This window comes from Chelonia mydas, chromosome 10 (genome assembly GCF_015237465.2).
Source record: "Chelonia mydas isolate rCheMyd1 chromosome 10, rCheMyd1.pri.v2, whole genome shotgun sequence".
Lineage (NCBI taxonomy): Eukaryota > Metazoa > Chordata > Testudines > Cheloniidae > Chelonia > Chelonia mydas.
In genome coordinates, this window is record NC_051250.2 from 7,118,229 (window position 1) to 7,131,028 (window position 12,800).

A 12,800-nucleotide genomic window follows, 5' to 3' on the forward strand; every position below is an offset into this window, starting at 1 on the left:
CTTTCCAGTCCTGCCTACGGGGCCTGGGGGATCCATGCCTATGTGACTTGTGCGCGCTCTTCTCCAGGATGCTGACAGCAGGGGCTGCCCCCAGACTGCTCTGGCCCCCTCCCCCAGAATCAGCACACACACAGGGGTATTGAGGGGACCCCAGGCGGTGCAGTCCTGCCGTAGCGCACAGATGCTGAGTCAGATGCAGACAGCAGAGCTGCAGTGGTTGGAGATTCCCTCGGGAATTCCCCTTGGAAACATCTCTCTATTCTGGTCCCTCATACCCAGAGAACAGGCCTGGTATCAATGCAGCCAAGTGCAGCTCCAGCCAGAATGGTCTCTACCCCAGCAAGGGCTCCCAGCGGAGGAGCAGGAAAGGAAAGTAGAATAGGGATCACCAGGTGGAGGAGATCCTTGGACGCCAGGGTTTCTATCCACAGCCAAGATACATCCTGTTTGTCTAATGCCCATAAACACCTGGCGACGATCAAGCAACAGGACAATGCTGCTACTGCTGTAGGTCTAGAGAACTTAACCTTCCCTGGACATCCGCAGGGCCGTCACTCGACAAACGGCTGGGAGGAGCTCACAGCCACGCATTCCCACGGGGCTTGGAGCATGACCAGCACAGATCTCCTGCAGGGACAGGGCTCGAATCTCATTCCTTCGGGGATCAGGGGGCGAGGCTGCACTCACTGAACTACAGAGGGACTCCCGTGAATCAGAGTCACTCCAGAGTTACACCAGTGTAAAAGCACAGCGGGCAGCATGGCTGGGCTCAGGGGCCGGGGCACGAGGAGACTGGGCCTTATACCAGGGCTTGCACCTGCCTTTGAGCAGGGGAATGGTTATGACGGAGAGTGCCCCTTTAGAACCCAGCTGGCCAACCGTGGGGCACCGAGTTGGCCAATAACGCCATCCTCAGCTGCTTCCCTGGTCCTCCCCAGGAAATTTTCAAGGCCAGGGGCTCTTGCCATGCAGACTCTGGGCTGCCATTCGTGCCTCTGGGACCAAAGGGGTTTGCAGAAGAGCATCGGCCCCAAATCCCAGAGGCATCCTCATTCCTGCCTGTGCCCACGGGGCTGGAAGTAGGAGGCGGCACTTGGCAGCAGCACTGGCCTGGCCCACGTGGGGAGAGTCCGTCTGAGCCAGCCTGACCCTGCCCACACTCGTGGCATTTCCACAGCTGGCGAGAGGAGCCCTGGCAATTGAAGGCACAGAGCAGGTCCCGCCCGGACAGCAGCAGGGCGTGCTCCCCACACAGCCTGTTCTGGCCCTGCTCAGAAGGAGAGAGCAGTTTATGGCCCGTGGCCTGGCCTCTCTCCAGAGGCAGCAGAAGGGTCCCCTGGGGTGGGAGGTGGTCTGCGATGGCGGATGTGCAGAGCGAATCTGGCTCTCTGGGCTCCCCATCAGATGGCAGCATCTTGTCACCCCCTATGGCCCTGCATCGAGCCACCCTGGCATGGGGGAGATTCTCCAATCCACGGGCCTCCCTCCCGGGAATCCTCAGCCAGCTGGGCCCAGGCTGTGACATGGCAGCACAGGGACACTCCTGGAGAGGCCCAATGGCTCCTGCGAAGGGGCCCCACACGGAGTTGCCAGGACTGCCCCGGGGATGAGCAGGGACCGAGCGTGGTACCTTGCGGAAGGGAGGCCACTCCTCCTCGCTGGCCTGGTTGAGGCTGTCGTTGTGCTCACAGTCCGTCTGGAAGATGTTGGCCGTGCCCAGTTTGTACAGCGGCCGCAGGGACACTCCCGAGGCGTCCCAGAAGCGGACCGTGCCATCCTCATGCCTGGGGAGGGGAGAGGGGGAGACGTGCCGCTCAGTGCGGAGAAGCTGGGAGAGCTGTCTGTCCCTTGCCCGGGGTCCTGACTCCCCACATACGACCAGCTAAGCTGCTCCATCCAGGCCAGCCCCTAGCCTTACAGGCTGCCACAATGCCCTGGCCTGCCCACTTCAGCAAGGGAGAAGTATAAGAGGGGAACAGACTCTCCATCGCATCTGTCAGCACAGAACTAGTTTTGACTCCCGCCCAGTGGCTCTGCCGCTCCCCACAGCCATCAGGGCCGATCTCCGCCTGCTCCGATTTCAGTCCCTCCTCCCTACCCCAGCCCAGAAGCTTAGGGAGCAGGCGGGAATGAGCTCAGGGGACCAGCATTCACGCCCGGCTGGCTCAGGAGGGTGGCGAGGTGAGGCAAAGATCTCCTTGGTCCACAGCACATCTGGATTCTGGACTCGGTCACTGGGCCACAGACCGGGCGATCTGCCACTGCAGCGATGCCCTCAGGACGGAGCCGTCACAGAGCCGGATGGCTCCGGCAGGCCGGGGTCAGGAGGGAGGGATGTGGCTGCACAGCCGGCCCCACACTCAGCTTGGCTGAAGCCAGCCGCACCTCAGTAGCGCTAGACCTTCCCACGATTGTTAAGGGAAGCGGTTCCTCAGCAACAACTGGCCAAGCTGACATTCCCTGCCGACGTCAGGGCTAGAAGCCACCCAACAATCACTCCGTGGCTTCGCGGCGGCTCGAGGCGGGCAACTGACAAGCCATAACCACAGGCCGCTAAGCCCTCGGAACAGCAAGGGGCGTTCTGCGGTCGGCTGCCCAGAGCACAGCTTCCGGCTGCTTCTGGCTCCCCGTCCAGGAGTTCTGTGCAACGGCCCAGCACAGCGATGGGAGCCAGCTCCCCGAGGCAGCCCGGGAGCACATCAGCCACCACTACCCAGAGGTGGCTCATCTGTAACGTATCAGCCCCTCCGACGCCCCATCCCCAGCCTGCCCCATCTAGCAGCGGGCGGAGCTGAGAGGGCAAGAGCAAATACGGCCAAATCTGCCCTTGCCAACTCCGCTCCAGGCCGGGCTCCCGGTCAGCAGGCCAGCGAGCCACCCAAGAGTCCCGAGGTGGGCATGTGTCCCAGCGGGACAGCAGGCTCCACGCCCAGGATGACCATGTTAGTCTCAAATTTTCCTTCGCCCCCACCTCCCCTGCTCCAGCCTCAACATCTGCAGCCGCTAACAAGCCCTGTCTGCATGTTCGGAGGAGCCGGTGCAGCGCTCAGCCAACGATGCATTTGGCAACACGTCGCCAACTCAGAGCCAGGATAAAACCAACACCAAGAGCGAGGAGAAGGAAAAATAAACAGAGTGACGCATCCTTGCCAGGCTCAACAGGCAGGACTGTTAGCTAGTCCACCCAACAACTGAGGAGGGGCTTCCCCCACCTCTCCCCTGGCATCCGTCCACACTCACACCTCTCGCCCGGCTTCCTGGCTTACATCCCCCCACTCTGCAATTCAGCAGCATCGAACCCAGGTCTCCCAGCCCCCTGCTCTAGCCACTACACAGTGCTACCCTTCTGCAGCGGCAGAGAACGCCCTTCAGGACAGACTTTGGCCGTGACTTTCAGTCAGCCAGGGAGAGGTCTGCTCTTGGGGTCTCTGTTCAGCCAGACCTGAGCCCGGAAGAGGCCCACCCCACCACCCCCGAGATGTGGCTCTCTACGCTGGAGGAGGGCTGGCAGAACCCCTCGCTGGCTGCCTCTAGGGCACGACTCAAGCCCCAGCCATTTGAAGGCCCTGCCCCAGTCACTTTGCTGCCCCTACTGGGCAGTCTGTGGGAGGGGTGGCTGCTAGACAGCCATGGGGCCAGCACCTGCCAGACAGTTGGATTCAGGTTGGGTAGTTCTGGGTTTCCCTGCTTTGTGCCAGTGCATTTATACCTCACGCCCGCCTTCACGAACATCCACACTGCAATTAAAACTCCCCCGCTGGCCTGTGCCAGCTGACTTGGGCTAAGGGGCGGTTTCATTGCCATGTAGACGTTGGGGCTAGGGTTGGAGCCCAGGCTCTAGGACCCTGCTGGGGGCGGGCATTGTTAAACTGCCCCTTGGCCCGAACCAGGTGGCATGGGCCAGCCATGGGTTTTTAATCCCAGTGTAGACGTAGCCTTCGATACCCCCACACGCTGCTCCCTGGGACACCTGCCAGTGACCAAGACCCAGTGAAAACCCCAGCACTGGCCAGCTCGCTAGGGCAGGGCTGTGGGAAAGATTAGCCATTCGAACGGCTGGTGGCCGAGCGGTACTTACCCCGTGAGAAGAAGGCCCCTCTGGGTGGGTTCTTGGGCTAAGTTTTTCCCTCCGCTGATCGGCCAGTTCTAGAAGACAGATCCCACCCACGCAGGGCGGGGGGCGGGGTAAACGTTAAGCAACAGCCCGTTCCACAGGCCCACTGGGGCTCTCACCCACGCACACCCCTCCCGCCCTGCTGCTGGCATCCAAGCCAAATCGAGATGGGTTTGCACAGCCCAACGGGACGCTGCTCGAGGAGCCAGGAGATCCGCGTGACAGCTCCCAGTGTCCTCAGCCAAGTCAGGCTCATTGTGCCACTCGCTGTAAGGACCCCACCCACCTTCTGGCAAGACCTAGTTACAGTTCAGTGGCTTTTCTCCAGCAGGGGGCGTTCCCCTACCCCAGAAGGATGCCGGGGGCCCTGCTGCTCTCCAGCGCCGATGATTCGCTCCCACAGCTTCAGGGGGACGTTGGAGATGTGATAGGCGCAGGTGATGGCGGAGGAATGGAGGGGCGCCAGGTAGGGGGCAGGAACCGTAGGCCAGCCGGGCGTTTGCAGGTCGAGGACCACCAGCTCCTCCTCCACCAGGACCACCAGGGCACTCGGGTTATCGAACTCTAGAAGGCAGAGCAGCGAGATATTAGGCTGGGGCGGGAGACCGAGGCGCGCTCGGTTCCGAAGAGCGGGCCGCCTACCCTCCTCCGGCTCCGTGTGGTGCACGGTGAAGAAGTCGATCACGCGCGAAGTGAAGTCCAGGGTGACCAGGCTCTGGCCCTGCAGGATGCTGACGCAGTGCCGGTCCCCGTAGCTGGCCCGGGGCATGCCTCCGCTGAAGATGATGAAGTGATTTCTGCAGGCAGGGGAGAAGTAGCTGGCTATCGGCACGTTTGCTGCTAGGATTTCCCCCCACCCCACCGCACAGGCCGGGGCTGGAGACCTCACCAGCCCCTACAGGAATTCGGTGCCCCACAGAAACGCAATGGGAGTGGGGTGCCCAATCCCTTCAGGAAATCCCCAGCCAGACCCACCTCTGAGGGCAATAAGCCAAGGCTCTATGGGCCTGGTAGGACACCAGGTAGCAGGGCACTTTGGCCAGCCCCGGGACACCAACACACTCCGTTCTCCCGACAGCACGTGTGATGCCCGAACATTAGCTGCCTGCATGGTACAAAGGGCGTCACCTCCAGGGAGAGTTCAAGGTGCTTGCGGATGGCATTTCGAATGCGGAGCTGCGCCCGGGAGGGCCTGGGTCAGGCACCCTCTGTTCCATTCAGAGGAAGGAGAGCGCGCCAGGGTTGGGGCACTAACCTAGGCACGGGGAGAGCCGGTTTTGACTCCCTGCTCTACCCCAGGCTTCCTGTGCCATCTTGGGCAAGTCACTTGGTCTCTGGGACTCGGTTGCCTAGCTGTAGAATGGGGACATCAGCCCTATCTCCCAGGAGCGAGGAGCAGCCCACATGAAAAAGAGCGTGAGGCCCTCAGACATTATGGCAATGCAGCCACGAGCAGAGTGGTTGCATAAAGCTAACATGCCCCCACGCCCCACGAACGAAGCCAGTTACCCTGAGCCCAGAGCCATTCCTCACACGAGCTTCCTGCCGGTGAAGGGACCACTCATGCTATTCCCCCGTCCCCGCTCTGCAGAGCGGCTTGGCCAGTTCTGCCGAGCCGTCCTACATGCCCCCCACCACCCCACACAGGCGGGGGGGGAGCTAGATGAACACAGCAGATGCAGGACACGGGCAGTGCTGCCCAGTGGAGCCCAACCTGCCCCGAGGAAGAGGCAGGTCACAGCAAGGCTGGTCGAATGGACGTTTCTCCAGAGCAAGGGAACGCCTGGATTAACGGAGACGTGACGAACGGAGCAACGACGCTCACTCTGGGTCTGCAGGCCCTATCCCGCCCCTGCCAACTCAGGAAGGCTGAGACGCCGGCATTGTCCGTGCCATGGCTACTTGGGCTGGATGTACGGCTTCCATGGATTTGGGGTCAAGACAGTTCAGGGGCCAGACTTCCCTGCGTTGAAGTCCAGGGTTTTCGATTCAACCCCTCTACAAAACTTCAGACCCAGGTTTGGATCCCGGAGCTCAGGCTTGCTTGGATCCGGGCTTTGGTTTAGGGCCCCCCTAGCTCCACCTTTCCAACCTTCCCCCTACTTGGATCCTAACCCTCATCACAGCCAAGCAGCATGTCCCCTGCCCAGCATATCACCTGACTGCAGGTGAACGACACCAGTAGCTTCCCCAGGGCCATGTACTCTACAAACTGGCCACTAACTTCGGCTCCTGAGCAGCAAGTGGGTGGACCGAGCCCCCCTTCCTACTTTTAGGGGCTACCCCACTTCTGTCTTATTCAAGGGCGCCGGGGGCCACCGTTTAGCTAGTCCACAAGTTTACCTGCCAGCACTGAAAATGTGATTTGCCAGGTAGTGTCAGTTGTATTTAAGAATGTTTATTTTCAGGACAGGCACCCAAGTTCCTGTTTTAAAGTCTCCGGCTTCTATTAAGGGGCCCTCTAGTCGTTCCCCCCCCCCATACCCCCCATTAATTCGAGCACTCCACTGCAGCCCGGTGGGACAGTCCCCCGCGGACACAGCCCTTTGCCGCAGGAGCCGTGAGCGCCCAGCTCAGAACCAAGGTCAGACCTCTGGGGAGGGTGGCAAACATTTGCCGGCGCGGGACATACCCAGATTCACAGGTTCTCCACAGGATTTTGTTGATGGCTTTACAGGGAAACGGACCTGGAATGAAGGAGGAGTCGCCACATTAAAGCCATCCTCCCTGCTCAACACCAGCTCCTAGGAGGAGTCGCTGTCTTAGCCCCTGTAAATCAACCCACTCCCATTTGTATCCCAGCAACTCCCCCAGCAGGCCTGAGTACATTTTCTCTCCTGTCCACCTCAGCTGGAGCCTGGCTGAAGCTCCCAGATATTCCTTTCGGTATCAGGATAGATGCTCAGCGCAGCACTCTGTGCTGACATACACAGCATCTGGTTTCCCCTCCATTAGAGCAGCCTTCACAGCAGGACTTGGGCAAAGGACACAACCGTCACGAGCCGCTCCGGGCTAGTCTTTAACGTAGCTTTCCATCGAAAGTTCCCAGAGATTACTGAGCAGCACTTCCAGCAGCCTCTACGTAACCCTTCCCTAGCCTGCTAGAGTCCGCAGGGGATCCAAACTCAGGCCTCCCTCCCCACCTGCATGCCACGCAGATGGGTAGGGTTCTGCCCACAGAAGAAGCTTCTGGGGAAAACGCCCCGGGGTTGGTGATGCAGGCTTGCTCCATCCATCCAGGTAACAGGACAGTGGCCACCTCCCGAAGGAAGCTGGAGAGCCAAGTCATCCTAAGTTACGGGGATCGCTGTCCAGCCACAGTATGTGACTCCATCTCGCACCACGTAGGAGGCTAAACCTACTGCTTCATGTTCCCATCTCCAAGGGCCCAGAGGGAAGCCTCCATTGCCCTCTGTAGGGGGGCTGTCTGGGGGAACTCAATGCTCCTGGGATCCTCAGAGGCCAAGTTAAAGCAGGGAGCCCTAGCAACTCAGACATTTGCTGGCAAGCCAGGTCTGCAGGCAGTTGTACGACACTTGCAGTAACCCTCTCCCAAGCCCTAGGCCATCAGTGGTCAGTTTCACAGAGCACCCTGTCGAGAACAGCACGACTGACCACGTGAGTTAACGGCTCAGTCAAGAGGCTCCTTGTGGCACCATATCTTCCTCCCCCTCCAACTAGGTATCGGGGGCAAGCGTGAAGTCAGAAGTGGTGTAATGATAAACTCTATTAGAAGGTAAAACTGCCCTTGGGCCCACTGCAAGAAGGCAAAGGAACAAGGCGGGTGGGTCCCGAGGCAAAGCAAACTCACCGTAGGGGATAGTTGACATGAGTGGCTGCAGAGTCTTATGGCAACTACTGTTGATGGACCACACCATGTAGCCTCCATCACTGTGCGAACTCACCACCGTCCTGCCGCTCCGCTCCCAGCCAAGGCTCTCCAGCTGCTGCAAGGAACAGATGTGGCCAATAAACCCAAGGTGGAGAGACACATGGGGCTACAGGAGGCAGCTGTGCCATCTCATCCCCTCTATGCATACGCAGCCTGGGCAGAATCTGGTTTTGCCAAAGGGACATGGGGAGCAAGGCACAGCACTTCAGAACGAAGATGGAAGATCAGGTCAGCAATGGAGGTTTGGGGACCACTGCAATATCCCGGGTGCAGCTTTTAAGTTAGAAGAGTTAAGTCAAACGCATCAAGTTCAGTTTGGCCACAGGTCGATGCCTGCGAGTCCTCTGTCTCCCTGAGGAGGGAGCCTGGTTGGAAGCGTGATGGACACTGCAAGCGTAGCCTCATTGACGAGGCCAGCAGCATTCTTCCAACTCCAGGCCACCAGCTTCCAGCAGGTGAGTCACCAGGTATGGCAGAGTGCGGGAAGATGGCTTAGAGGGAAGCCACAGAAACTCATCAAGCACAGATGGCTTGGCCAAAGCTCCCGTATTCGTGCATATGCGGGACACTCACGGGACAGCACACGGTGTTCTCGGCTCTCCATGAACCCCATTCAAGGTACCTGATTGCCCAGGAAGAGGTGGTGGACATTTCTGGTGCTCTGGTCCCACACGATCATCAGCCCCCTGCTATAGCCAATCAGGATCTTGGACGAGTCTTGAGGGTGTTCCTGCAGAGACTCCACTGGCCCAAGAGCCTTCCCGCAGCGGTAGTCGTCTGGCACGCTAGCATGGAAGCAAAGGGGTGGGGGAACACCAGGCTGGTTAACAGCCATGCAGCCAAGTACCTTGTTTTCTCCTCTCTAATCCCTCCCCAGCGCTGCAGGAGAGACCGCGCAGTTCAGCTGTTCTGTAATGGGGAGGAAGAAGATGGTCCTCTCTTAGCCCTGGATCAGGATATTAACATCTCCGACAGCCAGTGGGGACAGAGACCGACCAGCCTCTTAACACAGGGCACAGAATCAGTAGCTCATCCCTCCAATGGCCAGGAGGAACGCAAGCAGAGAAAAGCATGTTAGGGAGCCCCTTAAATCAAGGGACAGGCTTGAAACTGAACTTGAACTTCACTGATCATCTGTGCCGCACAAGGATACACCTAACACGGCCAGTCCCCAGAGTCCTGCCCCAGCGGGCACTAGGCTCCCTGTAAGACCTGGGATGGATTCTCCGCTTTGGTCTTTCCCAAGTCCTGCACGGGAATCTGGGAGAGGACAGGGTATTGTAAAGGTGGAAAGGTACTAGATCACCGCTATGGGCAGTGACCTACATAGCTGCTACCCATCAGTCATGGGGCTGCGGCATCTCCAGAAACATCTCCGAGGGAGCAGCCTCCAGGCATCTCAGATCCACCTTAAGAAGCTGCTCGGCACAGCCCGCTGAAGAGCTGCAGACTCTCCACACTTGCCAGGCAACGTCCCAGCTTTACAGCTAACATTTAACAGGTACAACCGCAGCAATGCAACCCTGGGTTGGATGCCTCTTTCCACTGCCCCCGGCCGGCAACCCGCCCCATCTGCCGTGTCTCGTGGTGCCCACAGCCATGAGTTGATCTCCACTGGCACCAGTTCTCCAGGCCAGCTCACCTCTGCATGATCTCCTCTTGATACAGGGTTTTATCCTCCAGCAGCGTTAAGCCAGAGAGCTCCAGGAAGTACACGCCACCCCCTTCTGTGCCCAGGCAGGCCACATCACAGGCAGATTTCAGCAGGATCACCGTCACCCGGGTAATGCTGGGAGGAGAGCTACCAGGAAGACAAGATTCAGACAATGAGAGCCGCGCCGATTTACAGGCTGGACGTTTACATGCAAAGTTGCAATGGCTCGTTTTGAGAGGACTTCCCATTCCCTCCCGGAGACGCACCGGCTGCACCATGGGTCAAAGAGGAGCGTGGGTTGTTTTCCTACAGCCAATATTGCGTGGGCTTAAGTCACTCCCTTTTATGGACCCCCCAGGGCACGAGACGCCAGAGGGTCTCGAATGAGGAGCAGACACGTTTGGAGGAGAAGCTTGGCCACAAGCAGAGCCACGTCCATTTGGGCCCAAGCTGAGAGATGCAGAGCTCCCTCAACGCCTACTGACTTTGGCTTCAACTCCTGCCATCAGCACATCCTCTGATGACCCAGCCCTGCCCCAGCTACCGGGGCCCAGCAAGAAGGTAACAGACCCTAGACTGTGCACAGACATTCCACCGCAGTGGAGATGGACCGTGGCGCTCGGGAGTCTGGGGAAACGAAGCCAGGGAGACCTCATACCTGGAGGTTTATAAGTGGTTTTCGACCTAATGTGGACTATTGTAGGCCAAAGAGAAGCAAGCAGTTCTGTCTATACCTGATTAATAAGCGGTTTAGGACCGGTAAGTCACCGCAGACACCCGGGAGAGGATCGCTACAGCCCTGGACAGCAATCACCTGGTCACTTAGATTCTAGCTTGTGTGCTCTTTAAGCTCCCGCGCATTATGAAAGGAGAATCAGACAAAGCTCCCCGCTGTGCCAGGCTGGGGACCGCCTGACTGTCAAGAGGCAACGAGGCGAGGAAGGAGTCATGGAACCCAGTAGAAGTAGCCATTTGAGGGTCTAACAGAATCTCAGCATTGGGGCAATTCTCGCCGGGTGCCTGCCGTGCCCGGCCCGCAGCAGCCTCTGGAGTAAGTTAGCTGGTGCGGTTCTCCCCAGCCCACCCTCCATCACAGAAGCTGAGCCTATCTAGCCAAGCAGCCTCTTGCTCTCTATTAACACAAATCCTGCATGGGCATGAGGGTATTTTAAAAGGGGCTCTGGTCTTCGGCTTCTAGCACTGGGCCTGATTTTAAGAGGGGAATTCAGTGTACAGCAGCTGCAGCAGTGGCATGCAGAGAGAGACTCCAGCAATAAAATGACACGCTCCAACGGAGGGTGTGGGTCTGCATGTCAATTAGTCCTGAAGACCCCTCCTCTGCCATCAGCAGGATTGCGCTGGGCCCTCGTGAACGAGGGCTGCTGGATGCAGTGCCAACGCAGGGGCAGCAGGGGGCAGCACTGGCTAGCATGGAAGGAAGCCAATAGGCCATTCTAGCCAAGCCCCATCAGTATCTGGGCTGACACAGTTGTTTATTGGGGATTTGGCACGCCACGGGGCGTGGAGTCCCCGCCTCCCTCGGAGGCGGCAGCTCACGGCGTGAGCCTCCACAGCAGCAAATGGCACTCAGGGATGTACCCTACGCCTGGCCTAGAGCTCAAGAGACTTCCTTAACCTTTCCAGGCCGTTCAGTCTCAGACGTTGCCTTTTACAGTCACCTTCCATAGCGGGCGAGCAGCATCTCTGACCTGGATTTGTAGCCCTACACATCCCACCTCATTAGTCCTCTTCAACCGGGCACTCTGCAGCAGCTGGTTCTCTGACTGCAACACTTCACCCCCACCTCACCCCCAAACAGCCTTCCCTTGTGGGATTTGGAACCAGGAATTAAGCTGTCTCCATGGAGCCTGCTCAGCTCACTGGAAACCGGAATGAGACAGGTCTCCTGCCAAGATCAGTCATTCCAAGTTGCCCATTATATAAGCATTATCAATAGCTCGGCCAGTTTCTATACCCTGCTTCTAAGTACGTGGGGTCACTTGTACCGCTCTCCTTAGGAGATCTCATTGTCCAGGTAAGTGATCAGTTAACCTTTGCTCCTAGTTTGTATTGTTCTCGAAAGTCTGAGATCTAAATAAAGCTGGCCCCAGGCAATGATCCAGGCAGTCTCTGTAAACCCAGATGCTGCACTGGCAGGTTATGGAATTACAGTACTGAGATGTAAATAGGAACAAGCAGGTATTTGTACCTACACTAGAATCCTGGGAGAGCCACGATTGTAAAGCGACTCTCACATGCTTTTTGTGTGCTGCAAGTTTCCACAGCCCTCTTCACTGGGCTTTCCACCCAGATAATGAATAATGCCACGGCCTGCACTCCATGGTGCAAACCGGCACAAGAACAAAGCCTTCATTTAAGGAGACAATTACACAGGAACAGGATCTTGCATCTTCCAGAGCTAGCCAGCGTTAAAGGGACACAAAATTTACCCCTTGACTTTTAATACTGTGATCCTCTCAGATGAGTAGCTGTAGGTGCAAAAAGCATCATTTGAGCATGCAATTGTGGCAACCGAATGCTCGAATGAGTAACTCTTTGCCCTGAGCATCTGCACAAGTTGCACACAAAGGGATTACTTTCAGAGATGCTGAGCATCCACCAATTCTGAAAATCAGACAGAAGGGCGTCGGGAGTCCTGGCACTAGGTGTTTTTAAGAAAACACCTTTCCTTGCTGGTATTTAATTTTAGAATTCAAAAAAAAAAAAAAAAAAAAAAAAAATCAACTTTTTTGAAAATTTTACCCTTCAATTTTTGCTCTTCTTCATTTAGTGCCCAGAAACAAAGGGTCTAATGAATTCTGCTCTGGTTATCACAGGCTGTGCAGCAGTTTGAGGCTTGCTGAAGTTTGGGAAAATGTCTTCCATTATCTTTCCAAAAGATTGCAGAAGCATATCCACCAACAGCAGGCACAACAAAATTTAACTCCCGACAGCATCCATTTAAAAAAAGGAACAAGTGCTACCTACCTAGAAGAAAGAAAAGGAGGACTTGTGACACCTTAGAGGCTAACAAATTTATTTGAACATCGGATGCATCTGAATCACTGAATGCATCCGATGAAGTGAGCTGTAGCTCACGAAAGCTTATGCTCAAATAAATTGGTTAGTCTCTAAGGTGC

At 57.2% G+C, this 12,800-nt stretch overlaps 1 protein-coding gene across 2 annotated transcripts in view; it reads right to left on the reverse strand.

Annotated features, from left to right (window-relative positions):
* LLGL1 (LLGL scribble cell polarity complex component 1) overlaps positions 1-12,800 on the reverse strand; it is a 73,036-nt gene that overhangs the window by 15,820 nt on the left and 44,416 nt on the right. Inside the window, exons 5-12 of one of the 2 annotated variants that reach the window (XM_037911672.2) lie at positions 9,649-9,807; positions 8,629-8,791; positions 7,926-8,061; positions 6,747-6,801; positions 4,757-4,911; positions 4,461-4,678; positions 4,079-4,146; positions 1,631-1,784 (exon numbers count right to left, since the gene is read on the reverse strand). In XM_037911672.2, the coding sequence (XP_037767600.1) occupies positions 1,631-1,784; positions 4,079-4,146; positions 4,461-4,678; positions 4,757-4,911; positions 6,747-6,801; positions 7,926-8,061; positions 8,629-8,791; positions 9,649-9,807 (1,108 nt within the window). Of the gene's footprint in view, positions 1-1,630; positions 1,785-4,078; positions 4,147-4,460; positions 4,912-6,746; positions 6,802-7,925; positions 8,062-8,628; positions 8,792-9,648; positions 9,808-12,800 lie in introns of both variants that reach the window. The other variant, XR_006284103.1, reaches the window with a different exon arrangement.